Genomic DNA, 26,497 nt, shown 5'->3' with positions numbered 1-26,497 from the left:
AGGGGTTGGTGTTACCGACTATTTACCTTGCTCCGGCTTCCACCGAGTTTTCTTGGCCCCAATTTTATTTATGCAAACACCAATACTACTACACTCCATACTTAGAGATACAAGTACATTTATCGGAGAACTATGACTTAGTCTTTCGAACTGCTTGCTTCAGTCTCAGTAGTTAATGTTGTGGTGGACCGCACTCAGTCTCAGGATTGTTATGTGTTCCACGGTGGCTTGGAAAGTGTCATGGTCTACTTAATCTCTTTTGCATTCATGTTCATCCAGCAGGGTATCAAGCGGATGTCCGCTCCTAGACGATCAGTGATTGTTAGTATTCTGTTGAATCCCTGTTCAACGGGGAGAGGGCCTATGAAGTCCATTGCCACTGAATCCCCACGTTTCTCAGGTGTAGGGAGGGGATGTAAGGGTCCGGCGGGCCTTGTTATTTTGCTCTTGTTTCTCGCACATTCGGGACACGTGGGGATATAGCTGTCTTCGAGATCACGCCTCATGTTGGGCCAATAGAACGACTGTCTTAGTGTCGCATACAATTTGTCGGCACCGAAGTGTCCAAGGTTATCATGGGCTAGTCTGAATAGTGTCTCGTGTAGGTGGGTCACTCGTGGTATGACCATACGGTCATTGATATATAGTAATCCGTCGTTGTAGCCCTGGTAAGGAGTCTGTCAGTTGTGACAATCTAATGGCCATGGGTCCTTAGTGTAGCTGTCTTTGATGTTGTTCAGTAGCGAAGCATCTGGAATGATCGAGAGTATCAGTGCGATAGGGCTGGTATTGTTACCTGTGTTTGGAGGTAAGTTCCTTGTCTGTTGGATGTACGTCGGTTCGCTATCTGTTTCTGGTGGTAAGTGAGAAAGTGCATCAGCTACGACATTGTCCTCCCCGGGTATGTACTGTATTGTGAAGTCATATTGGGCAAAGAATTCCTGCCAGCGTGTTTGTCGGCGTGATGGCGCTCGTTGGGTCATGAAATTTTCCAGGGTCCTGTGGTCAGTATATACCATGAATGGGGTACCTAGTAGTTCTACACGCCACTTCTTGAGTGCGCGCACGATTGACAGGAGCTCTTTTTCGTGGACTGGATAATTCAGTTGCACGTCGCGAAGCTGCATGGAGTCAAAGGCCACTGGGTGTGCTGTCTCAGCAGTTGGACCAAAGCTGAGCATCCCACCAGTCCTCCAATCACTTGCGTTGCAGGTGACGAAAATCTTGTTGTCTGATGTCGTCGTGATCAATTGTTGTTAGGCAGTCGCAGCTTATTACCAGCCGTTTGATGGTGTCGAACACCTCTTGATGTTCCGACGTCCAGCCGGGCCAATGTGCATCAGCTGTCTTGGTGGTCAAAGGGGTCAGTATTCACGTGTGATCTGCCAGCTTTGGTAAGAACTGTTCTAGGTAGCGTACAAGTCCCAAAGACTGGAATTTAGCAAAATCATAGGTATCAGCAGCTTCAATATGCTTTGCACCACCACTGACTATACAGGTAGTTTCTGATGTAGCCAAAGATTAGTAGACATAAGAAAGGAACAATAAGATACAGTCACCTTGAAGGGCGGACGAAGAGCTAAAGTAGGGATTGTGGATGACCGTGCGCCACGCAGCAATCCAATTCATCCCAATCAATACATCAGAATCGAGACTAGACGTGATCTCGAACTCAATGTCGGTCGTGAGCGTGCAACCATGATAAGAAGCCGTGAGAACATCACTGAAACGGGAATCTGCCAGTGGGACCGGATGACCAAGCAAATGCGTGACTGCTGAGGTCACATAACAACATGGAGACTCAGAGTCAAACACGACAGACGACTGATAAACGAAGCCATGGTGGAGGTTAGAGATGGCGCTCCAATAAACGTTGGAGAGGAAAAAAGAGCAAAGACTGAGTGCTGGGAAAACTTGAGGCCTAGACCGATCGATCAACACAACATGTAACCATTTGAAGCGAAAACACAGCCACGGCAAGATCTGTCAAATCTACCGCAAAACGGAGAAATTAGTGAGGTATAAGACCCACTACTAAGGTAGCGGGAATTTGAGTAATTTCGGATTCAAAAATGAGTGCACCACTACTTAACATTCAGAATAATACTTATCCTTCTGAAAGATCGGTTTCAAACGCACAATTCTTCACTTAGTCAGCAATTTCTCACACTTCCTATAATTTTCTCACACATTTTCACATGTTCTGGAACATACTTTGTGACATGTCCTGACATCATATTACATAATCGGTATGTTTTGTGTCACATCTTGAACATGTTCGCTTCTATGCGAGCCTTTCAATTTTCTACTCAAGCCTCTCATTTTTCACAATACTTAGAGGAAAGACTGAAAGACTTCATACCTCATTACATAATCGGACTCATGTGATTTGGTGACACAAACTATGCAGACTTCATTATGACAAATATGCAAGACCAACACTATGGTATTTAACAAGTTAACATTAGACTGCAAGAATTTCAACAAAGTTTGAACACAGCTTTGGAGTACAGCATTCAGGCAGTGCAGAGGCAGTGTACACAGCTTGCTAGCACAGGTTAGCATAGCCACAGAGCACAGCCACCAAAAAGGTTGATTTGAAAGCAATACTGGAATTTGGTAGAATAATCTGGAACATTCTATGGCATTCTTTGAAACTTTAGTAGTAGATTAGTAATCAGTAGCACAGCCACTAGTAGAGTAGTATATAAGGGGCCCATTTTCCAAGTATCATCTAAGTTTGAGAGTGAGTGAGTGAGTGAGTGAAAGATAAGAAGAGTGACCATAAGGCTCTTTTTAGATTCTCACTTCAAAGATTACTGAGTGACATACTGAGTGAAATATTAGCTTATTTCATTCCACTTTTTGACACTGTTTCCCATGACATACAGAGGCATATTTGAGGCCACCATTGAGCCATACATTTTACACTAGCTGGTATACGGTTATCAGTCATCTAGTGCAGATATATTCCAGTTCTCTTTCAGACACAGGAAATCGATTCTGTAGGGAGAATATACATATTTTCATTAGCAAGGGAAGACAAATAAGACTAACAGTCAGTCACTAATATTAAGAACTTGGCCCACTTAAGACTACATCAAGAGGGTGTAGTCTGTTCTGTCCTGCGTCAAACTCATCGTGTAGTGCCTGAGCAGCAGAGAGTAGGTTTTGAAGCTATGTATTAGTTTGGGTTGATCCGTGTTAGAGGCTTAGTTTGATCTCCAATTGGTTTGTGAAGATAGGGAGTATCGTTATAGCTCTGAGAATCATCGCATAAGACATACATCTGTATTCGTTGAAGTCATAGCACTGCATCGCGCCAGTTATTGACTTTCTTTAGGATCATAGCACTGCATCAAGCCAGTTACTGATTCTGTTTCCCCCCTTTTTAGTCACTGAGTACTTCCTTTGAAAACTCAACACACTTTTTCCCACGAACGACCATGTTATCGACTGTTGGTATTTGTCTGAACTGTTGACCGTGGTAGGATACTGAAAATTGGTGAATTTTACTGTTTTCACATCCTAGTAAGACAACGCACTTTGGGTAACCTTTCCTTTTCTCATCTTTGATCTTAACAAGATATCCCCTGCATTATATATCAAGAGATAGTTCTATAGACAGTCTCTTTGGGACGAGCATCACACTTGCACATTGAGTTCTAAGGTAACACTATTTGTAGTGCCTACACAGAATCAACTCTTTACACCGCCAACACTGTGATGCAATCTTGAGCTTTGTCAATAAGGTGTTGTGTCATCTTGAGCATTGGTAGAACATCTAGCCCGCTTCTTGGGAGGCATCGAGCAATATTGTCAGCTGTGACTGCAACAAAGCTGTGATGAACAAGGTCGCCAGTTACTTATTGATCTCACATAAGCTAATGTTATGTAATCAGACAGTATGCGCACAGAGGCTAGTACAGTATGCATAAAGAGGCATCCTCAAAAAATAAACAAGATTCACAGTAGACTGAGGAGAAAAGATAAGTACTCATGCCAGCATGGTACAACTCAGAACAAGGTGACGAGACTTCTCTCTATCTCATCTTTAGGGATCCACACGGGTATACCCCCGGGTATCGGAGGCCTCACCCGCACCCACACCCCAAGGTATACCCATACCCCAACCAGGGGTACAGGTGTCATACCCCACCCGGACCCATCGAGGGTCCACCCGTGGGTCAATAGTAAAAAAAAATGCATTATACCTACTGACATACACATACTAGTAGCTACTGGCTGCTGACATCAATGGAGTCCCAGCCATCCTCAAACTCTTCCTCCTTCCCTGTGGCATCCGGCATATTGCTAACCTTTATAACATCTTCAGTCTTCACAAGATTGAGACTGCTCCAGGAGCCGAGGCAAAGTAGTGCGTGAGTCGATTGGGCTGAGAGACGTGAGTGGACATGCGAGAGTAAGAGATGTCCATGGCTAAATAGCCGTTCGACATCAACAGATGTGGCTATTAGTAACTAGTTAGCTATTTATTAGATTATGACGCGAAATAAAGCTTACCAGGGATAGTCAAATAGTCAAGCGCCATTCAAGACAATCATGGATAAGATGCACGGTTTGTGTGCCACCAAGCTACTGCATCAATGATGTTCTCAACATCTGTGCCAAGGTACCGGTCTAACTCGTTACGCAGGTCTGTTGCCTTGGGAGGTGCCAGTGCCAGTAAAGAGTCGAAAATGTTTGTGCTCTTATATATATTATTGAGTGACCGAAACAACAAATTTTAAAAAAACATACCATGTGTTCCTCCGCAGACTCCATCTTGATATCCTCTCCTTCAACATACAAAGCACAGTGTTACACACTCAAATAGGTCTGTTATGTGGAGCCCTAAGAGGGGCATCATCCGCTAACGTTTGTGACGTAACCGGGAGGATCCGGTGTAGCGAGTGAGACTGGCGACATCGAGTCGGCAGGTATCACAGATGCGCTGACCTGCACCAAACTGGTTTGGTGCATGGATGACCGATACTCTCCTATGAGCCCCTATGCCCTAGAATCACTATGAAATCATTTTCCCTGTGACCTGAAGTCAGACTGAGGCTAAGGGAATATTTTTCGCTTTTTTTCACTTTTACGAGTTTGTACGCGAGCGGATTGAATATTTTTGCACATTTATTCCTGCGATGAGTTTTGCTTAGTCAGCCATGAGGGTGACTCAGACAGATTCTCACACATATCAGGTGACTGTGAAAAATATGTTTGCGTAAGGTTACCCTGTGGGAAAGCTTACAAATCGCTAAACACGCGTCCTATGTCATTATGCTACCAGTCAATTCATCAGCCACAGATTTTATAAACATATGTACACAATATGTAATCATTTCTCACTCTTGTCTAGCTGAGTCATCAAGGGTCACCTGACACATGATCCATACGCAGCTCTTGCTGACTCATCATTATACTAACTAGAGTTATGAATATTTACTTTTGACTCAAAGATACCGTGTGACTTGGTACTATCGAACTAAAGTTACAACTTTAAGTACGAGAAACTAGTAGTATAGCCACCAAATTTGTCTATATAAGGACCAGCTTTTTGCCCAATAAAGCAAGCAGTTCCCCACTGTTTTTGACTCTCAGAATAAAATTGTGAGTGAAGTGTGAATCAGCAACCAGCAAGTGCAGTTCAAGGTTGGAGCTCACTGTGCTCAACAACCAGCACCACACTTTCGAGCTCATTGTGCTGAACAGCTAGCACATACCTTGAGCTCACTGTGTCTGACAACTAGCAAGACTAATTTTTCTTTTTCTGTTTTCTCCTGATTGTCTGTCTGAATTTCTCTGTTTCTTTTTGTGTCATTGTCTGTGTCTCTGTCTGTGAATCTCTCTGTGATTGTTTTTCTTTTTTTTTCTCTCTCTGAGATCGTGTCTGAGATTCGTGACTGAAGCTCGTGTTTTCTGTTTCTCTCTCTGTTTCTTTGTTTCTCTGTTTCTCTGTTTCTCTGTTTCTCTGTTTCTCTGTTTCTGTTTCTCTCTCTCTGTCTCAAGTGTGTGGTGTGTTGGTGACTGTCTATACTGACCATCTCTCTGATCGCTGTCTGTTTGCTTTGTGATCGTTGTTGCTAACAGTCTCCGTGATCGTGATCGTGTTCGTGTTCGTGTTTTTGTTGTAGCGGTCTTGTGTTGTTGTTGTCTCAACCTATCAACTTTCTCTCAAGTACCAAAGTTTCAGTCTCATTCTTACCCAGAAGTTTGGTGTTGTCTCTTTTGTCCACGGAAGACTCTGATAGTCTAGTGGGGAGACTTTAGGTGTTGACAGTGATACCTGACCTCTTACATCTGTGTGTTATACCGATCGAGGGTAGTCATTTGCGAGTTAGACTTTAGCTATTGAAAAGGGGACTTGGTATTGAAGTCCAAGGTCGCCCGTTCCTGAGTCTGTTTAATACTCATTGTGAGTTCCTTGGCAGCAGGTTCAATATTAGGCTAAGAGTGCTACAGAGGCTTGACTAGGCCTGACGGTAGTTTCATCTGTTTTTGTATTGAGGGGGACTCTCATTGTAACTCCGCACAACTTGCTGCACTAAGTTTGTGTACGAATCCTTGTTGCTGTGTGAAGTGTTAGGAAGAGTGTCTGTTTGTTTTGTGTCATCTCTATATTGTTAGAGTGACTGTGTTTCCTGATTTGTTTGTTGTTGTCTGTGTTGTTGCGATTGTTGTTGTTGTTGTCGATCACTGACTGACCGAGTTCTGTGTTGTTTTTCTCTCATCACTGTGTTTCATATCCATATTGTTGGATTGACTGTTGACTGCTGATCACTGACTACTGACTTTTTGTGCGAGCCATATTCTACTGACTGTATCTTAGGAGCAAGGCAAGCCACCCACGAACGACCACGTTATCAGTCATTGGTATTTGTCTGAATCGCTGACCGTGGAGATATTTGGTTTTATAGGTGTTTATCTATAGATCATCTATCTAAGAAGACAGCGCATGTCACGTGACTTCTAAGACAGATGTCTTTGAAGTCACTGAAGCCAAAGTAAGGACTGTCTTGTCCTAATGATGACCATCAATCGAGGTAGACTTAGATGCAACGAGCACCTAAGAAAGTCATACTAGAGACAAGAGCTGAGAGGCTCTTGAAGGAAGTAGTTTCGAGGGAAGATTGAGTAGATTCAAGTTAAGGAATCTAGTACAGGATGACCGACTACTTATACTAAGTGGAAAGGGTTGAGGGCTGGGTTACCGTACTGTAGGTAAGGGTATAGGTACGCTGGCAACACAGCCTAATTAGTGATGGGAGGTCGAATGCAGAATGAGGCCAAGGAACGTTGGTCCTAACCAACAGTAGTGATACAATGCACAGCAGGTGCGAGTCAGAGGGAACAAGAAAGGAAAGCCACATTGGTGGCATGAGTCACAATGAGTCATAGTGCCAAGGCACGTGCGCACATTGGTGCTTTATTAGAGATAAGGTTGAAGAGGAAGTGGAGATGAGGGACGAGGGACGAGAACAGTCCCGAGGATCTGGTCAACGGATATCCGGTAAAGGAGTGCGAGCCGGTAGATGGTAAGGGCGAGGACAAGGGGAAAATGATAGGGGGGCCACGTGACTGATGTTACTTGTAACACATAGTAGGAACACTGGAATTTGTCATGCACAAGAGTCTTGGCAGTGTTGATCCAGTCATCCTCCCATTGAGCTGTCTTGAAATAAGCTACTTTATGGCGAGGATGTAGTACTGTAATAACTTTAGTTTAGTAGTAATAATGACCCAAACAAAAAAAGAAACGAACCCATTGCGATGCAATACACTTCAGAGCGATCAGTTAGTTCATAGTACCTATTCAATGTTTCCTTGGCCAAGCAAACTGCACCACGAATAGCAGGTGAGTAAATTTTGTTGCGGGAGTACAATGTCAGTTTCTCCTCTATGAGATCCATGGCGGGGATGACAGTTGCCAGGTTGGGTGTGGCGCGGGAGAAGAACAATGTTGCGTCCTTTAGAATCTAGATTAGGAAGTATGTTAGTGTCGTCGAAGTAGTTGTGCTTTGTTTGCACATACCTTGAGAATATCTCTAAGCTGCTTGATAATCTCCCACTCATGGTCGCTCAATTCAAACTTCCGGAGCCCCAATATATGACACTGTGTTATTGCGTCAACAGCTTCCTGATGTTTGAGTGCATACTCAAGCATATCCAGAGTGGAGTTCCATGAGGTTGAGACATCACGTGGCATCAATGTCACCCTGAACTGCAAGTCCTCGAGAATCTCACGCCAGGCTGGAAGAGTGACAGTTGTCGAGTGTATGATCTTGTAGGCAAGTTTGCGCACCTAGAAGGCCAAGTTAGCTTGAAGGTACATTTATATATATATATTTACCTTTACAAGTGCCAACTTCACTGGAAGGACACTTGTTTGCAGGACAGACCGCTCATTATCAGGCAGCTCCTCGATTTCATTCACCCAACTGTCATCATTGTCCCTAAGGTCATCATCCTCCGCAATCATCTCTGCATCCTCTTCATCGATTCCTTCACTCAACTCATCAAGCTCTGCCTGGACTACGTCCATGTCTTCATTGACATCCGTTGCGGAGTCCAGGGCTTTGTCAGTGTTCTTCTTGGTCACATCAAACTCACGAATCAACGATTTTGCGACAAGGTTGACTGTGTGGAAGAAACAGCGAGTATGACTCGCTGTTCCTCCAAATGCAGGTACACTGACTGCAAGTTTTTCAACCATAACTGTGTTATTCGATGCATTATTGCATGTCACGCTCAAGATCTGGATGGCACATGGAAGTTACTGCAGTTTTGTCTTTCAAATTTACCTTTTCTGAAATTCCGAATTTTTCTAGCATCTCTTCAAACACATGGGCCAACTCCTCGCCAGTGTGCGACTATCACAACATTAGTATTTGAGTTCTATTTTTGGAGGTAAGAGATTCCCAACCTTCGCAACTTCAATGATGTCTAATGGTAGGCTTAGTGGAACACCATTATGCTCGAGGTGTACTGAGAATGCAACAAATGCTCGGTGGTTCAGTGAGCTCCATCCGTCTGTTGTGAAATTGATTTTGCCATCGTATTCCTAGTGAGTTTTTTTAATTGGATTCCATTGTTGTGTGATTCAAACTAACCTGTAACATTTTAGCAACTCATTGGCAAGTCTTTGCAAACATGAGTCGAATGTCGCGTGAGACTGTGGATGGCGAAGGTAAGTAGTATTCCGGCCTTCCCGTTTTCATCAATGATTGAAATCCTCAGTCCTTAACAACCTCAAATGGACACAGGCTTTCAGAAACCCACCGCACAATTTCCACCCTGGAAAACAACAGCTTCAACAACAGCAGCAACAATAATGTGATTATCTTACTTGGTTTCTGCACATGTGTGCTGGTGGTGCAAGTAAGTCACTTTTCCTTTTCCTTTTCATTCAAATGATGCAGTGATTTTTCCGTTCTTCAGAATACTTCCAACAATCCTTCCACGGACCTCATCGGCATCCTTTGCCTCATCAGTGATGCTCAATATCTCTTCGCCCCAACAACACTTTACATGCTTGCGCATATTACCAGTGGAGCACGCATCTTTTTTGTCCAGGAAGCGGCAGATGGTTACCTTGCATGCTTTTGTGCAACATTTGAACTCATGTGCTCATCATCCATCAATTTCTATGATGTGGGGGATAGGTTCAAAAAATGTGTAGACTGGTGAGACCCATTTATCCATGAGCCGTTCTGTTGTGTGTCTAATTACTTATGCTTTTTTGTGTGTTAGTAGGCACATACTTCGTTCATCCTCCACACTTTCTGGACCTGAACCTCAGTTATCAGACTCATTTTCATTCTGTTCATGCTCGTCATCGACATTGATTGTATCGCTGTATAGCAATGCCTCCTCCTCCTCAGTTTGAACTATAGCACGACGGGTCTTGCAAAGCACTGGCGCTGGCACTGTTCCCGTGTCAGGTGAAGATGGAGAGGCCTTGGAGATCACTCTATCTTGGGGAGTACCAGCTGGGGGGGGGTTGCTTTTGCCTTCTTGGAGTTGCTTGAGACTTCACTCGCACCCTTGGCAATGTTGGCATCAATTTTCCGTTTCTTTGATGTGACGGTGGCTTCGAGTTTGTCTTTGAGTGCGGCTTTTGCCTTGTCTGTCAGCTTTGTGACCCATCTTGCAGCTGCCGTGAATATGTTTGGTTGCATGGTTGGTTTTGAAGTAGGATGCACTTTGGATGATGGATTTTGACACTTGTGGCTTTGTTAAGGTTTGTTTTAGTGTAGGTACTATACATGTGGCGCAGTTCTCAAATTTTTTTAGTGCAGATACTATACATATGTTGAAATTCCTTGAATAGGTAGTAAAATACTATGTTTTGAAGGTCAAACCTGAGCGAGGGTTTGGGTTTGGGTATGGGTACACGAAATGCGGACCCACACCCGCACCCCTAACCCGTGTGGGTGGCCCATACCCGTGCTATTGGCTACTCATCTTGTCCTCCGAGTAATAGAAACAAGTTATTGAGAACAGCCTGAGTGTGGGCCTGGCTGACTTGTCGAAGACCATGTTGTGCCAGTATGTGGAAGGGTTGAAGGACCTGTGATGGGTTGAACAGTAGGAGACTGGGGAGGAGGACAGGGCAGCAGGATTGGGATTGGATTGGGATTGGGATGGGTATTTCATGATTTTCATCCAAGTCCTCGAGTTTCATGATGAACATTACAAGCATCTGGAATATGTGATCGTGAATGACTGTTGCATTGGTGTCAATTTCTGTGAGGTGGATTTGACTGCGCCATTCATTGACTAGGGGTTTGAATTCCGAAAAATAATCAGAGACTCTGTCCATTAGAAAGTCGCCTTCAGATATGGCCCCCTTCTTCGATAAGAAGGTGGTAAGTAAACTGCTGGCACCTAAGTTTTGATAGGCCTCTGACCATGGCATTACCAGCTTATCCCATGTCGGCATGACTATACCATGTGCCCCCCCATACTTCATAACAAATTCGAAAAAATGTAAAACATAGACTTAAGGTCATCGCACATGTAGTGTTCAATTTGCTGCAGCTGCCAGCTGAGTAGCATCAGCAGTCTTTTTAACGGTCTCGGCATTCCTTGACATCTTCTTAAGGACACGCATGGAGATGTATGGGATAGTCCCCTAGAAAGAAAAAATTAAATAATTATATTCTACATTTATTATTTTTGCAATACTTATTACAAGCCTGTTCATTCAGAAACTTAAACGACACTAAGCGGAGCCTAAAATCAAACACCGCTCATCGAGCACGTCCGACCTTTAGGCTTTAGGTCAGCGACTACGGACGTTGTTTATGAGGTTCGACCTTAAATTATGCATATACTTGCTTGCCCAGGTTATATGGGTGGTAATGTGGACTTCATTCAGTGTTTCTCAGCCATGTCACCGTGTCGGGGTAGATAAGCACTGCCCATGCTACCTAACAGGAGGGTCGGACAGGCAGAATCTAGCCGCAGAAGCAGCAACAACCACCGGTGACGCAGGGTGACCCTTCAAGTTGTCAGCCGTGTGATCATCGATATACTTACGACTTTCCATTGGTAGCAAGACGGTTGATTCGTGACATCAGATGGAAACTTACGGCGCAAGATTGACACGATCATGATGTCGTACAATTTTCATTAGGACACAACGAGTTCACAACCCTTACAGGTCAACGAGATTCTAATGCCTATAAGTATCGTACATTGGTAATCAGCAGCCCATCCCTCACTCTTTGAATTCGCCATTTGATCTGCACACTTTCATGTTGTCACCAGAAGAACATCTCTATGCTCTTGACTGGAATAACAACATAACGGGTAAGTTCGTCAGAGCTTGTTGGACACGAATCATTGTGCTGAACTTCATCATTTCCAGTTGCAATCTTCACCCTGATATCCTACGACTACAGTCAGTAGCTTTCATGCTTGCAATGCGGCTGAGCGTAATATTATCTAGTGCTTCAGTTCGAGAAAGAGGTAACGAGGGGGTCGTTTCATTATCGTCGAGTACTCATGATTACACCGTCGCAGGTCACGTTTGTTTGGGTTAGAGCTCAACTCCAACGATATGAAAGTCCAAAACTGACTGGTTATGCAGCAAAGACAGTGGTCAGTGATGACATATCTATACCTTGTTGTGAGCTCTACCCTGCCAAAGTGCTTTATGGTTTCCCATTTCGTTGCTATGTCAGGTTCGATATTTTGGTATTGTCCTTGCAATGTACGTCGCGGTGCTTGTATCCTTCCGACGGCACGTTCAAGATGTTGACGCTGACGTCTAGGATTTGCGCCATCTGTACGTGACGTGATGCCAATGAGCCATCATTGATTGACTAGCACCAGGGGGAGGTCTATTTTATATGCCTGAAGCAGTGAGTATATTGATCCTTTCTTTAGAGGGTTTTAGGTTGACCTAGATTCAGCCGTACGTCAGAAGTTCGTTTTACAGCTAGCCTGATCTGCTGCTGACCTCTTGTTTAGTTGTGAGTTTATCGTATCGTATTCAACTGAAACTAGCTTTGCTTAGTATCATCAAATTGAAATAGGTTATGGTATATTCGTGTTCATGCAATGGGGTTTTTCTGTATATTTTTGCTTGGCGGAAGGTATGTCGTATCCATACAGTCTCGCACCTTTGCGCTTCCCATCTTTACATTTGCAGTCATCCTCATCTGGCGTCTTTACGCCCTACATAGCCAATCAAAGCTCATACTTTATGTTCTACTGGGGTTGCTCCTACCTATCGTCGCGCTCTATATAGCGGTGGATGCATTTTTATGGAGCCGGCCTTCGGCGATCTCAGGTGAATTTCTATTTTGATTGAATTCTTTGCAAGCTGATGCCTGGTTGTACAGTGCAAGAAATCATAATAACTCCAAATATCAAATACTGCACGACTTTCTTCCACATCGGGCCTATGCATGCGATTTATGCCTCCATCCCCGTCATATGCTATGATATTTTCTTGGTTGTTCTCGCCATTGCCATCCTTAGGAAGCACCTGAAAGAACGACAGGAATTTAAAATGAAGCCTAACACCTACGTAGTGATGATCGTCCGACATCATGTCATATACTTTGTCCTGTAAGTTCCCTTCGTTTGTTGTGTTCTCTGAAAGCATTCATTGAATCATACTAGGAATTTGGCAACTCAACTATTCATGGCGGCATTGTGGGCCCACCCTTCGGTATGATTCCCTGTGATTCTACAGAGATATTGATATTCTCTAACGCAGGCATGCACAGACGGTGGTGCTGTATCTGGTACTGTTGTTCAAGCTTACCGCGCCGTTTATTATCGTGCCACGTCTCATCATCAGCATTTGGGATACGCATGCCAATGACAACTGCGTACATCTTAGTACGATGTTCGAGGATTGTGTCTGTTTGACTTCGCCACCGGAAGTGGAGCAGCCCGAGGATTGACTCCTGCGTATAATATCCCAAACTGAAGAAGGAAGTAGAATAAGGTCCATACTCGCCCCTAACTAGCGTACACCTCAAAAACCTATTCAATTAAATAATGGTTGTCTCTAGAGTTAATGGAAGTTGTGAATGTAGATTCCTTGTAGATACATGACCTGCATGTTCGACTGGGAATTCTAGGTAAGGGAGTCAGGGATAGGACTATCCTGAGCTAATCCAGTAAGTAAGTAGTTCCTGTCACTCAAATGACATTCTTATAGCTCGCAGTCCAAGCATGCCGGATGATCCTTGAATGCTGGTAACTGACAAAGGTCCGATCACATCATTTGGGAAACGACAGTAGACAGTATCCCCTCGTGGATTAGATAAAGAGTAAATGGTAGGACAATATTGTAGGCACGATCATGTCGTCTGGGTATGGCTTGTTGACACTTCCTGTGTAACGAGATTCGTCACCCTGTTCTCTGTGGCCTTTCCTTTTAACATATTCTCTATAAAGTATTCGCCAGCCTAGCAACCATGTGTGAGAAGAATCGTCCGCAACGAAAAAAAACCTAAATGGCTGACCTTGTAGCTACTGCGGACAAGAGGACCGCTGGCCACATAGGAGAAACCCATGTCATCAGCTATTTGTTTCCATCTGTCAAACTCAGAAGGTTCCACATATCGGTCAACTTTCATGTGTCGCTTCGTGGGCCTCATATATTGCCCAAAGGTGACAACATCAACATTAATTTTGCGAAGTTCTGAACCATGATCCAGCAATTATAATCTCGGTATAAATGCGTTCAGCTTACCTCGTAACGCATCCATGACCTGTTCTTCTGTCTCGCCGACACCAAGCATGATACTTGTCTTAGTGACGCGGACACCTTCCTTCTTCGCGTGCTCAAGCACTTTCAGACTCTGCCGGAAAGTTGCACGGCGGTCGCGCACAAATGGTGTCAACTCCTCCACAGTCTCGATATTGTGTGCGTAAACGTCTAGGCCGGACTTCGCTACGAGAGAAACATTTTCCAAATTGCCCGCAAAATCTCCTGTCAATGCTTCCACCAGAATATGGGGCGCCCTGTTTCGAATATCTTGTTAGTAAGCGGCGCGAACGAAGTCAGTATGTAACGTACTTTTGCTTAATCTTCATAATAGTCTCTGCGAAGTGATGTGCACCGCCATCTACAAGGTCTGCAGGGATAATTATAAGTTTGTGATCTGTTTATATTTTTAGTCAACGCACCATCTCTGTCAACACTGGTGAGCACTATGTATCCAAGCCCCCATCGACTAATGGCCTCTGCTGTATTCTCAGGCTCGTGAGGATCCAATGGAGGTGGAGTACGGGAAGTCTTGACAGAGCAGAATCTACAACCACGCGTACAGGTGTCTCCCATCAACTAAAAGGAGTAAAATTAGTCAAAGGACAGTGATTCCAGTATCACGTAGCACACCATGATTGTAGCCGTTGCTGCCCTCTTGCCCTCCTCAGCAGTTGCACCTTCCTTTCCACCCCAGCAGTCACCGATATTAGGACATCGTGCCTCCTCACATACAGTATGAAGGCCGAGTCCCCTTAAGTCCTTCTTGATATTGTTGAAAGATGCTCCCGAGGGTATTTTTGTCTTTAGAAAGCTGGGCAACCGAGGCCTGTAGTGGATGAATAGGCATTATTCCCAGAAAATCATGTTAATGTATGCGCACCCTTTGGTGTTCCCGAGCACTACATGTTCCATGGGTTCTCCTGAGATGAAGTCGTCTAGCGATGGTCCAGAGACCAGCGTTTCGCGGAAGCTGGACTTTAAATTCGGCGTTGAGGCTGACGGTATTGCCAAGTGTCGAACTCGATACGAAAGTCGACAACTGGAACGGGGGCGGAAAAGTGAGTTTATGAAGAGCAAATGAGCCGACATCGTGACGTCGGAGGACAACGCATGTCATGTAATGAATCGGAAGAGCGGCGGCCCACATCGACAAAAAAGGCAATTTTATCAGCGCTTGGCGGGATCAAAATTAAGAGTCAGGTTGTCCTCATGAACACGCTTTCCAGAAGGGAGGAGGACACACTCCTTAAAACTACTAAAGCGCGCGCGTTAACAGAATGTGACTCGATAGTTAAAGGTTCGGCTATGCATTCTAGCATGATTAAAAACACTTATATTGGCTTCGTGTCACTTAGAATTCGCCAACTGCGCAACCGGACGTACGCTGTCTGTGGCATGGGCTTGCAGGGACAAGTACAAAGCCTTGCAGGAGTGTATGCTACAATAGTGAGTCCTACCGCACTCAGTGTCTGGTACATCGAGTGAATGTTTTTCAGCACAAGTCAAGTAGCCATGGATGATGTTCGAAAGGAATATCTTCGATTAAGGGACCAACAGAAAGCGCCTCAAGCACCTCTCTAACGATGACAGGGTGTCTTGATAGTGTCTTTTGCCTCCGAAAACGCAAGGCATATCGTCAGGTACATACGGTGATCGTACACTATCCACAGTTTTATCAGTCCATGGGCCGAGGACGCTCGAATGTGTGGTGTAGTCATAGATTGAACAAAAGTAGAGGAACGTGCAGACCCTGGGGTGGGAAACATCGAATACTAGCAGAAGTATAGACAATAGTGATAGGCAGTGTGTTATTACAGCGAATCTCAGTTTTTCTTTCCATTGTTGATTGCAAGCCATTGAGCACGAAGACCCATGAGAGAGGAAATGAAACTGAACACAATAATCTATCAGGCGAGCACAGTAAAAGGAACCACTGCCAAACTAACCCAGCAAAGCCAACAACACCGTCATTGACATTGACGAGACCCAAGTTGGAAGCAGGTATCCAAATGTCGAAAAGGTCGATGATGAATTGGTGGCGTGTGTCCGCGCGCAGGCTATGGGGATCTTAGAGCTATTTGTGATATAGTAGTGATCATTTTAACGTACTTTTCAAGCGCGAGTTGCCTGACTTCTCTTTGAGCTTCATCGCTGAGATCCTTTTCTCCCCAGGTCTCGGAGTTACGCAATTTCTTTGCGTCGTGAGCGAGTCGTCCGGCCTGGAAAATGGAAATTGAAGTCACTATCCTAGCTGGGCGATAGGTCCCACCTTCAGCAGTCCATGCGTAATGCTGAATAAGATTCCAGCCAGCCAGAATCTGTTGGATGTCTTTGTGACCCTCTCAGCAGTGCCGGGCTTGAGAGCAATGAACTTTGCGGCGTTCGCCTGTCGAATTATTTCAGGAGTGGTAAAACTACCCATGGATCACTTGTTACTTACCCACAGAGCTGTGTCATATGTGAGATACCCGAAGTAGGCAAGCTGCCGACCGATGCTAGTCACTTGTTCACCAACTTCACCCGATGATGAAGCAACACGCAATGCGGCTTGGAGGTGCTCTACAGGTTTCCCAAGTCGCATGACTGTACAAATGTCAAGTATGATCATGCGGCACAGATGAGCCTTACCTTTACGGACAATCCCTAGGTGACTCTTGAGAGCTGTCCATCGAGCAGCCTCGACCTTGTTACCCCGAGAGACGAGAAACCAGGCGAGAAACCGAGAGAAATACTGAACTGTGCGGTAGAGCTACCGGATAAAGTGCTCCGATAAGTATTCCGTTCCCAAAAACAATGAGGTTCAATACCTTATCCCGGCCGACATTGAACGATCCAAATTTCAAGGACTGAGACACATAAGGGTGGAGGATGACTTGTGATGCGACTGTAGCCATATCTGAAAAGTACAAATGACAGATTCCCGCAAGACGAGGGAGGTTTGCTTTAAATGCTACTTGAAGGCTTAGATGCGGGAACCTGGCGTAATTACCTTGCCGTTATCACGTGGATTCAAGTGTGCTACTTTCGTATACCCGATCACCGGTGTGACGGCGTCGAGATGCGCATGATTTCAGACTTCACAAGAGCAAGTACAAGACACGACAATGGAGCCATAACATGTCTCATTTCAAGCATGAGTCAAAGGTATGGACAAAGTCATTTATTGAGCAGCTATCAGATCTATCATGATTCATTATTATCTATGCCAGACGCGGCGATGACTCGATATCCGATTTATAGGCACACGGTCAAGCAAAGAAATACGAACCGATAATCACACTGGGATAATGAAAGCGGCACCACGATGTCTAGCTGCCAGGCCTTGAAGGTCACTACTGGAAAGGAGACCCATTCTCAGGTGTGGCCCCCATCGGTGACTTCGGTGGGTTTCTTGCGGGTGATTTCGGACGGCAAAAGCCGCGCGTAACGTTTGCCTCGCGGGTTGACACAACCTTCTGCCCTACCCTCCACTCGCTGTGCTTTCATCACTGCTAGAGACTGCTAGTCATGACCACGGGCACTTGGCTTCCCCGCCGGGTGAGTTCTGCGCGCTAGTTCTCACGTGACATACCATTCATTCTGTCATACTTCAAGCTCCTCCATGTGATTCCTCGTCAAAGGCAATTTTCATCATCCGTCATAGTAAGTTAAGTTAATGAGCTTGAAGTGGGAGGAAATAATGGTCGTGTTAGTCAAATCAGGCATTCCGCAGTGAGCGTGACACGTTCGGTGAGCTCCAGGTCCCTGCCGATCGCTATTGGGGTGCACAAACGCAACGGTATGGATCAGGTCTGAGGTGTGTGCTCTGCTGAACATTTTCCGCAGGTCATTACAAAACTTTGATATTGGTGGCCCCTCGCAACGATTGCCGCATCCTCTGATCAAGGCTTTCGGCGTGTTGAAGAAGGCTGCAGCTATCGTCAATGTCAGCTATGGTATGGACCCGAAGGTTGGCGAAGCCATTCAGAAAGCTGCTGATGATGTGAGAAACCATGTCCTAGGTTTCGTATGTGTGCTTTCAGCTAATCTTTACTCCAGGTCATTTCTGGGAAGCTCATGGATCACTTCCCTTTGGTTGTCTTCCAAACTGGAAGTGGAACTCAGAGTAACATGAACGTAAACGAGGTTAGTATAACAAATACTTGATTAATTAGTGTTGTTACTCAGCGCGGTCAACAGGTAATATCGAATCGTGCGATAGAACTCCTTGGCGGTGAACTTGGGTCTAAGAAACCAGTCCATCCGAATGACCATGTTAACATGAGCCAGAGTAGTAATGACACGTGAGTTACTGGGTAGCTTATACTTCATTGCATGTATTCAACGAACATGTAGCTTCCCAACAGCTATGCATGTCGCTGCTGTGACTGAAATTAATCACTCGTTACTTCCAGCACTGACGCAGCTCAGGGATGCACTCAACGAAAAGGCTGAGCTTTTCAGCGGGATTATCAAAATCGGACGCACGCACTTGCAGGTATGAATAATCGGCCTTCGATACGGATGTTATCTGATCACTATTAGGATGCCACACCTCTAACGCTTGGCCAAGAATTCAGTGGATATGTCCAGCAAATCGATAATGGCATTGCTCGTGTCCAAAATGTCATTCCTCGTTTGAGCCTTCTTGCTCAGGGCGGCACTGCGGTTGGCACAGTGAGTCCGTTAACATCCAGCGAAGGGTAGAGATCTCACGTGCCGTGCAGGGTCTGAATACCAAGAAGGGGTTCGACGTCAAAATTGCCGCCGAGATATCTACCATTACGGGCTTGAAGTTCCAGACCGCGCCTAACAAAGTAAGGCAATTTATGGCGATCGTTTCGTCTGACTACTGACGAAGATCCGCAGTTCGAAGCTCTAGCCAGTCACGATGCCTTGGTTGAGACTCATGGTGCTCTGAATGTCATCGCGTGTTCCCTGATGAAGATCGCCAATGACATTAGGTTCCTTGGTTCTGGCCCTCGGTGTGGCTTCGGTGAACTGAGCCTCCCTGAAAATGAACCTGGCAGTAGTATCATGCCTGGCAAAGTTAATCCCACGCAGTGCGAGGCTGTAACAATGGTCGCCGCTCAAGTTATGGGTAACCAGACTGCTGTTAGCGTTGCTGGAGCCAGCGGACAGTTTGAGGTATTTGTATTTCATATACGGCGCATTTGTCATTCAAACCCGAATTAGCTCAACGTCTTCAAACCGGTCATGATCATGAACGTGCTACAGAGCATCCGCCTTCTTTCTGATGGTGAGGTTTCATAACTCAATGACTCGTCGTCAACTTGCTGATCTTTGTATGGTCAGCCTCACGGTCTTTTACCAATCATTGCATAGTTGGCATTGAGGCCAATGAAAAGCGTATCAACCACCTCTTGAACGAGAGTTTGATGCTTGCAACGATTTTGAACAGCCACCTTGGCTATGATAGTGCGTGCTAAATATAACTCCGCACATTTCCGGTCGAAGTTAATCGTACTTTGCAGACGTGGCCCAGTGCGCAAAGAAAGCGCACAAGGAAGGAACGACGCTGAAGGAGGCGACTATTGCGCTCGGATACCTGACACCTGAAGAGTTTGATGAGAAAGTGCGACCAGAATTGATGTTATACCCAGATGACATATAGTCACAAGATGGCATTTTGCATGATATTTGTAACATGGAGACCCTATGCCAGCCTCTTCTGAAACAGTATGGCACAGTTGGTAACCAACTCGTGTCAATTTAATCGATAAAGAATGCGTAGGTTACTGCGAGTGGTGTGAAGATCTGATAGAGAGAAGCTCGTCCGCCAAGAACAGCAAGGAAGGAACAGCGAATACAAAAAAGGCAAGAATGCTATATCCAACCGCAAACGAAATATACCACGTCAAATCAGTACAACTTCCCGTCACAGCACTCCCTCGTCTCTACTCGTAATTTGCACAGCAACAGTCTTCCTCGTTATCCACACCGAGCTCACACTTTTTAACCCGAAAATTCTTAGTTGGTGCTCATCACCGTCAACGTCGACCACAACACCACTTTATTTAGCTTCTGAAGAAATATTCGGGCATTAGGTTGACTGCCACAGCGCCCTTCTCTTTACATCTCCTGGTCCCACGAGGCGACCTGTCTTTACAACACTTAAGTCGGCTACTGCCTCGTTATATCTTCCTCTCTTTGCATCTTACTTGTCACCACTTTGGTTCTCTATGTCGCTTAGCCGAATTCTCAACGACGAACCACCCCCGGCGAGAAAATCCGCTTCCTCACGTGGTGGTGGTATCGATCCTTCGTTAGCAGACGTGTCACCTCTCTCCCGAGCCACAGTCATATCTCCTCATCCCCAAACTCTTCGTCGGAGTCTAACTCCTCTCGGAGAGCAGCCACCACTTCCTCGTGGATATTCTTACCAGACACCCTCTTATCAGGGTGCCGGAGGTTGGGATCCATACTCGGGTGATTATGTTCAGGGAGAGATCTTTCCTCTTGGTCCAGGAGGCAACTATTATTCTCAGCGTGAACGGGATGGACAGCACCAGCCACCACCTCCAGAACCCCGCGCATCTTCCGTGGGCGCTTACTACAAGGAAGGCGAAAACGAACCCACACCGCGAAAACGGAGAAAGCCTGTGGCTCCAGACGACGACCCCGATTACCAGCCTCCGATTGTAAAGCGCGTAAGTTTCATCAGGCATACATAGGGCTAATTCGGCTTTACTCACCTTCCTATTCTTATCCCTTAGGCACCCCGTCGAAATCCTCCTCGTTCAAAAGCAAATCGCCCCGAGTCGCCTCTTATGGAGGGAACGGATCTTACAACAGCTGCACGAGAGTACCATCAAACTGAAGAGGAACGACGTCTGGTATCTTCCGACCTCTCGGATTGTGAAGAAGTATGGATTGGTGACCTCGGCGACTATATCATAGAGACACATCTACGTCAGCGTAAAGTAGAATCGTGGTTTGATGCCAGCGTTTTGGTTAGTTTCACATCTGCGACTTCCGGTCGGTCGATTCACATTTCATCATAGGAACGCAACTCCAGCACGGCTCTGACACTGTCACGCCACTATGTATCCCGCATTGCACGGATGCCCCTTCCGCCTCCAACGCCCCCGCCGATACCTCCTTCTGTTGAGGAGGAGCTTCTATCCACTATTCACGCTTCCCCACCTCCCGATACATATGATTATGGAGCTCCGGATAACTACGAACCTGGCTCGACTAGATTTGGCGCAGAAGATGCGGCTCGGTTGTTTGAGGAGTCTTACCTAGGTCGCAATCAGAAGCACAAGGACTCACTCAAGCGTGGTGCAGATGGTGCAGATTCAGACGAGAGCAGCGACCTTGAGATTCCTGCTTCATCCAGAAACAAACCTGCGGCAAAGAAACGGAAGGTCGACAAAGACTCAGCTTCGATCGCTGACGAGTTCGAACGGTCTATCGGCGGGATCAGCCCTTCCAAATTTGCTTCATCAAAGGCGAAAGCGAAGGGCAAACAGAGTCTGTTGCGGGAAGCGAGCGCGGACAGTGTTATACCAAGTGCAACACCTAAAGGTCGTAAGAGGGGTGGTGGCGGGAAGAAGCTTTTACCACCTGATACTCTGGAGGGTCTTGGTATTGCCTCCGCTGGGGCATCGGTCGCTGGAGACATCACGCCTTCGGCATCCAGGCCTGTATCGCCTGCTCTCACTGCAACTTCTGTTGTATACGAATTGGACGACATCATCCCTCCTCTCAAGCGCGCTAAAAAGATCGACGAGAATGCTATGGCCAAACGATTGAAGAACTTGGAGGAGGCTCAGAAGAAAGTTTGGACAAACATTGCTCGGAGAGACGTTGCTAAAGTATGTGCGGACCTTGCATTACGTGCTGTTTGCATTCTTATCTCATCGCATAGGTGTACAAGTACGCCGCGATGGGTTACCAGGCTCGTCAAGGTCAGCTCAAGCGCTTAGCCACGCTATCATCCATCCAAGCACGTCGGCCTTTCACAAAGACCGCAAAAGCTCAAAAGGACGTCCAAGCTAAAGGCAAACGCTTGATGCGCGAAATGTTAGTCTTCTGGAAGAAGAATGAGCGGGAAGAGAGAGATGTTCGAAAGCGCGAGCAGAAGGAGGCCATTGACAGGGCCAAGGTCGAGGAAGAGAAAAGAGAGGCGGCGCGTCAAGCACGCAAACTTGAGTTCTTGATCAGTCAAACTGAGTTGTACAGCCATTTCGTCGGTAACAAGCTCAAGAGTGAGTCCTGTTTTTCGGTGCTTTAGTGGCTGTTCGCTGACACCCAGACCTCAGCTTCTGAAGTACAAGGAGATACTCCTGAAGCCTCGACGCCAGTGGGTGCTGCTCTTGAAGACGTTGACCCATCAGTACTCCAAGAAATTGACTTTGATGACGGTTGGTTTCATTTATCCGTATCTTGACAATTTGGAGGCTGAAAGTTGTAATCAGAGGACCAAACCAATCTTCACCGACATGCGCGGCATAACGCTCAGGAAGCTATCGCTCTTGCCAGACAAAGGGCTCAGCAATTTGACGTGCAAGCTGCACTCGACAGGAAAACGAATGAGGCTCTGAAACTTGCCAAGGCTCAGGCCCATATTAGGGACGATGACGAGTCTGGGCTCTCAGGCACTTCGAATACGCCCCTCGTTGACTGTAGGTTCTTCTTGGGTGCTGAGGCTTAAGACATTAACAATGGTGTACACAGTGGACTCCGATGAACTCAACTTCCAAAACCCGACGTCACTCACTGGAGAACTCAAGATCAAGCAACCGAAAATGCTCATGGCGCAGCTAAAGGAGTACCAACTCAAAGGTCTGAATTGGCTCGCTACGTTGTACGAACAGGGTATCAATGGCATTCTTGCTGACGAGATGGGTCTCGGAAAGGTGAGACTGATTAGAATACAGCGCAACTCGCCTTACACTCCTTGCACCTCAGACCGTGCAGTCAATATCTCTCCTTGCGTACCTTGCTGAGGTACACGACATATGGGGGCCATTTTTGGTTGTCGCACCAGCCTCTACATTGCACAATTGGCAACAGGAGATTACTCGCTTTGTGCCTGGTCTGAAAGCCCTGCCTTATTGGGGGAACGTTAAAGACCGAACTACCTTGCGCAAGTTCTGGAGCAAAAAAGAAATCAGTTATGACAAGGACGCGCCGTTCCATGTCCTGATTACAAGCTACCAGTTGGTCAGTTGCGATCGCATAATGTTTTAAGCTGTGTTAATGTCTTTGTCAGGTTACTCAAGACCAGCAGTACTTCCAGCGCGTGAAATGGCAATATATGGTTCTTGACGAAGCTCAGAATATCAAGAATGCCTCCAGTGTACGGTGGAAAACATTGCTCGGATTCCAATGTCGCAATCGTTTGCTCTTGACTGGCACACCAATTCAAAACTCAATGCAAGGTCAGTGAGATAATGCAGCAATGTCACTACTTACTAACCTCCACATAGAGCTCTGGGCATTGCTCCACTTCATCATGCCCAGTCTTTTTGACTCCCACGACGAGTTCAACGAGTGGTTTTCTAAGGATATTGAAAACGCCGCAGAGAACAAGGGCAGCAAGCTCAATGAACGTCAACTACGGCGATTGCACATGATATTGAAGCCTTTCATGTTACGACGAGTCAAACGACATGTACAAAACGAGTTGAGCGAGAAGGTTTATATTCAATTCACTCACCGAGGAGCGATCGCTCACATTTTACCTTACCCAGATTGAGATCGATCATTACGTTGACCTGTCATCACGCCAACGTACTCTCTACCGTGCACTTCTGGCGAATGTATCTGTGGTAGATCTATTAGAGAAGGCCGCAAATATAGGGGATGCTGATTCTGCTCGATCGCTAATGAACCTCGTAATGCAGTTCCGGAAGGTGAGTGAGATATGGTCTTATCATTTCTAAACACTGACCAACTTGCTTCAACGTAGGTTTGTAATCATCCCGAGCTCTTTGAACGTGCAGACGTGGTAGCTCCCTTCTCATTCTCCCGCTTCGGTCAATCTGGTCCTCTGAATCGCGAAGGCGATTTCATTTCCCTTCCCTACTCGACTCATAACCCTATTGAGTACCAAATTCCGGCGTTATTCCACCAAGATGGCGGGCTTATAGATGTCCCTTGTGAAAAGTCTGGACTGCGTAGGCAATCGGACTGTACCAGCGGCCTTTTCAATATTTGGTCAACGGAGTGGATACATCGTTCGACGTTCGATGATGTTGAAGGTGTGTGATGGTGCTTGAGTGACTGCACCTTGGATGTAACATGTTATAGCTTCACCTGCGTTCGCATTTCTTCGACTTCTGAACACCACACCGAGTGATGTCCATGGCCTTCAGGTGTCTTCCTTCATGCGCAATTGGCTTCGGGTCCTTGAGGAAGAAAACAGAATTGTTGAGGATAGAGGGATCTCATCGTAGGCTAACTATGACTTTTTTCGACGTCCGACTGACCGTTTCATAGGGGAGCAGAATTGGTAGCTCATACTGGTGCACATCCGTTCAGCATAAGCCCCCGTCTCTCTTTGAGCCTGGATGCCGCGGAAGGCCTGCCACATCTTCTCGATATATCTTCAACAGCTTGGCAGGGGTCCAATCTAGCTCGACCAGCCCTGAGATGGTTTGTGCCGCCGGCTGTAGCACCTCCAATATCTCTTCACTGCACAGATCGGACGTTTATAGAGCACCAAGTTCAGTTACTGGAGGCACCTATGGAATCGTTGGCATTTTACGGTCTCCCTCAGCACTTGCGGGATTCGCCTACCATTGACCAGGCATACCACAGCCTAGTTCCTGCTTTATCCTCTGCAGGACTTGTCGGAAGTTCGCCCGCAGACCAGCTACCATCTTCAAGCATGCAGATACCAGAAGCAAAGAGACTGATCTATGACTCTGCTAAACTCGCTCGGTTAGATGCCCTCCTTCAGGAGCTGAAGGCGGGCGACCATCGTGTCTTGATATATTTCCAAATGACTCGTATGATGGACCTTATGGAGGAATATCTGATCTATCGCCAGTACAAGTATTTACGTCTCGATGGCTCATCGAAGCTGGAAGATCGACGAGATATGGTGATAGATTGGCAAACACGGTCAGTGTTTGACTTAGGTTGTATATCATTGACTCTGATCAATGTCCTCTAGCCCGGACATTTTCATATTTATTCTAAGTACGCGTGCAGGTGGTCTCGGAATCAACTTGACCGCAGCAGACACTGTTATCTTCTACGATCACGACTGGAATCCGTCAAACGATGCGCAGGCCATGGATCGCGCCCATCGTCTTGGTCAGACACGTCAAGTGACTGTCTATCGCTTGATCACGAAGGGCACCATCGACGAGCGTATCATTCAGTTAGCTCGTGTCAAAAAAGATGTAAGTTATTTTTATTCCTGAAGTGCAGGACGTTCAATTGATGTTCTTCCAGGTACAAGACATCGTGGTCGGCAACAAGAACTTCACAGACGTCACGAAACCCAGCGAAATTGTCCAGCTTCTCCTCAATGATGACCAGCTCGCAAACCTTGATAGTTCGAATACTTCGGGACCCTCTTCGAAGAAAGCAGGCAAGCGAGCTGTAGGAGTTTCGGAGGGCCCTTCTGGCGATACTATGCGAGATCTTTGGAATGAAGAAGGCGATGACTTCTTTGGTCATTCCAGTAATAACAGTGGTGCCGCTCCGCCACCTGAGGGCGGGGAAGAGGAGGAGGGAACAGCGGCGCCAGCCAAAGGAAAGAAGCGGAAAGGTGGTGCTGCGGCACGTCCGCGAAAAACGACCGGAAAAGGGAGTAGAAAGAAGGATCCTGGAACGGGGGATGTGACTTCTGCTGTGGACGCTGAGTGATTTTCTGTCTTTTGTTGCTTTACTTTTGCTTTGCTTTGTTCACGCACATTATCAACTTCTGTAGATTAATTCAAATCCGTACGTCCATGTAGGTCTGGCATTTAGTTACTTATTGCATGTCCTTATAATCTGTGTTATTTATGTGGAATCATGATCAGCGTGAGAAATCTTAGATATGTATCCAATTGCACAAGTCAGTCACATACTACACGTCTTTTTACACACTACAACGAGGCCTAGCTCTTGATTGATCTACATTGACTGGCCCCCATGTACCTTCATTTGAACAGCAAAACTTCATTAATAACCTGGTACACGCTTCACTCGTCTCCACCGATAAACCTGATTACCGAATCTAATAATTCGTGATTCAAACCCATATCCTCTCGCAGTTCCCAATCTCTACAAAGATAACGATCAACGTTG

At 46.0% G+C, this 26,497-nt stretch overlaps 9 protein-coding genes across 9 annotated transcripts; 5 read left to right on the top strand and 4 right to left on the bottom strand.

The window, feature by feature from the left end:
* Positions 1-9,801: 9,801 nt before the first annotated feature.
* HD556DRAFT_1438514 (uncharacterized protein) lies at positions 9,802-10,184 on the bottom strand (the record flags this gene model as incomplete). Its single annotated transcript, XM_041305855.1, has 2 exons — positions 9,802-9,995; positions 10,049-10,184. 2 exons carry the CDS (start codon positions 10,182-10,184, stop codon positions 9,802-9,804), a joined length of 330 nt encoding a protein of 109 aa, XP_041164958.1.
* Positions 10,185-10,462: 278 nt separating this feature from the next.
* Positions 10,463-10,948, bottom strand: HD556DRAFT_1438513 (uncharacterized protein; the record flags this gene model as incomplete). Its single annotated transcript, XM_041305854.1, has 1 exon — positions 10,463-10,948. One exon carries the CDS (start codon positions 10,946-10,948, stop codon positions 10,463-10,465), a length of 486 nt encoding a protein of 161 aa, XP_041164957.1.
* Positions 10,949-12,351: 1,403 nt separating this feature from the next.
* On the top strand, positions 12,352-13,401 carry HD556DRAFT_1337885 (uncharacterized protein). The gene is made up of 5 exons (XM_041301960.1): positions 12,352-12,374; positions 12,440-12,485; positions 12,549-12,805; positions 12,858-13,086; positions 13,141-13,401. The coding sequence occupies exons 3-5, from the start codon at positions 12,574-12,576 to the stop codon at positions 13,193-13,195; spliced, it is 516 nt and encodes a 171-aa protein (XP_041164956.1). The 5' UTR covers positions 12,352-12,374; positions 12,440-12,485; positions 12,549-12,573; the 3' UTR covers positions 13,196-13,401.
* A 75-nt stretch (positions 13,402-13,476) lies between these two features.
* Positions 13,477-15,331, bottom strand: HD556DRAFT_1498095 (uncharacterized protein; the record flags this gene model as incomplete). Its single annotated transcript, XM_041308917.1, has 7 exons — positions 13,477-13,937; positions 13,995-14,173; positions 14,225-14,496; positions 14,552-14,609; positions 14,662-14,818; positions 14,873-15,068; positions 15,123-15,331. The coding sequence occupies 7 exons, from the start codon at positions 15,329-15,331 to the stop codon at positions 13,830-13,832; spliced, it is 1,179 nt and encodes a 392-aa protein (XP_041164955.1). The 3' UTR covers positions 13,477-13,829.
* Positions 15,332-15,437: 106 nt separating this feature from the next.
* On the top strand, positions 15,438-16,315 carry HD556DRAFT_881685 (uncharacterized protein). Its single transcript, XM_041311928.1, has 3 exons — positions 15,438-15,539; positions 15,598-15,688; positions 15,739-16,315. The coding sequence occupies exons 1-3, from the start codon at positions 15,452-15,454 to the stop codon at positions 15,821-15,823; spliced, it is 264 nt and encodes an 87-aa protein (XP_041164954.1). The 5' UTR covers positions 15,438-15,451; the 3' UTR covers positions 15,824-16,315.
* On the bottom strand, positions 16,066-17,136 carry HD556DRAFT_1228733 (peroxisomal biogenesis factor 11; the record flags this gene model as incomplete). The annotated part of the gene is made up of 7 exons (XM_041297248.1): positions 16,066-16,132; positions 16,189-16,299; positions 16,352-16,461; positions 16,512-16,628; positions 16,683-16,825; positions 16,871-16,991; positions 17,050-17,136. 7 exons carry the CDS (start codon positions 17,134-17,136, stop codon positions 16,066-16,068), a joined length of 756 nt encoding a protein of 251 aa, XP_041164953.1.
* Positions 17,137-17,272: 136 nt separating this feature from the next.
* Positions 17,273-19,980, top strand: HD556DRAFT_1337855 (fumarate hydratase). Its single transcript, XM_041301959.1, has 14 exons — positions 17,273-17,386; positions 17,452-17,779; positions 17,837-17,884; positions 17,935-18,020; positions 18,068-18,224; positions 18,281-18,367; positions 18,422-18,525; positions 18,578-18,719; positions 18,767-18,898; positions 18,949-19,038; positions 19,091-19,369; positions 19,418-19,481; positions 19,538-19,660; positions 19,717-19,980. Exons 2-14 carry the CDS (start codon positions 17,750-17,752, stop codon positions 19,854-19,856), a joined length of 1,482 nt encoding a protein of 493 aa, XP_041164952.1. The 5' UTR covers positions 17,273-17,386; positions 17,452-17,749; the 3' UTR covers positions 19,857-19,980.
* A 444-nt stretch (positions 19,981-20,424) lies between these two features.
* HD556DRAFT_1229561 (uncharacterized protein) lies at positions 20,425-20,916 on the top strand (the record flags this gene model as incomplete). Its single annotated transcript, XM_041297289.1, has 1 exon — positions 20,425-20,916. The coding sequence occupies one exon, from the start codon at positions 20,425-20,427 to the stop codon at positions 20,914-20,916; it is 492 nt and encodes a 163-aa protein (XP_041164951.1).
* Positions 20,917-21,012: 96 nt separating this feature from the next.
* HD556DRAFT_1228916 (SNF2 family N-terminal domain-containing protein) lies at positions 21,013-26,071 on the top strand (the record flags this gene model as incomplete). Its single annotated transcript, XM_041297258.1, is given in 15 exon segments — positions 21,013-21,195; positions 21,247-22,062; positions 22,116-22,455; positions 22,510-22,628; positions 22,668-22,872; positions 22,925-23,106; positions 23,159-23,413; positions 23,463-23,631; positions 23,650-23,888; positions 23,944-24,105; positions 24,162-24,453; positions 24,503-24,644; positions 24,692-25,318; positions 25,371-25,602; positions 25,655-26,071. 15 exon segments carry the CDS (start codon positions 21,013-21,015, stop codon positions 26,069-26,071), a joined length of 4,380 nt encoding a protein of 1,459 aa, XP_041164950.1.
* Positions 26,072-26,497: the final 426 nt, after the last annotated feature.

This window comes from Suillus plorans, assembly GCF_016647745.1.
Source record: "Suillus plorans strain S12 chromosome Unknown HD556scaffold_7, whole genome shotgun sequence".
NCBI classification, from domain to species: domain Eukaryota; kingdom Fungi; phylum Basidiomycota; class Agaricomycetes; order Boletales; family Suillaceae; genus Suillus; species Suillus plorans.
Note: the sequence above shows the minus strand (reverse complement) of the source record. Positions and strands in the feature narration are given on the sequence as shown.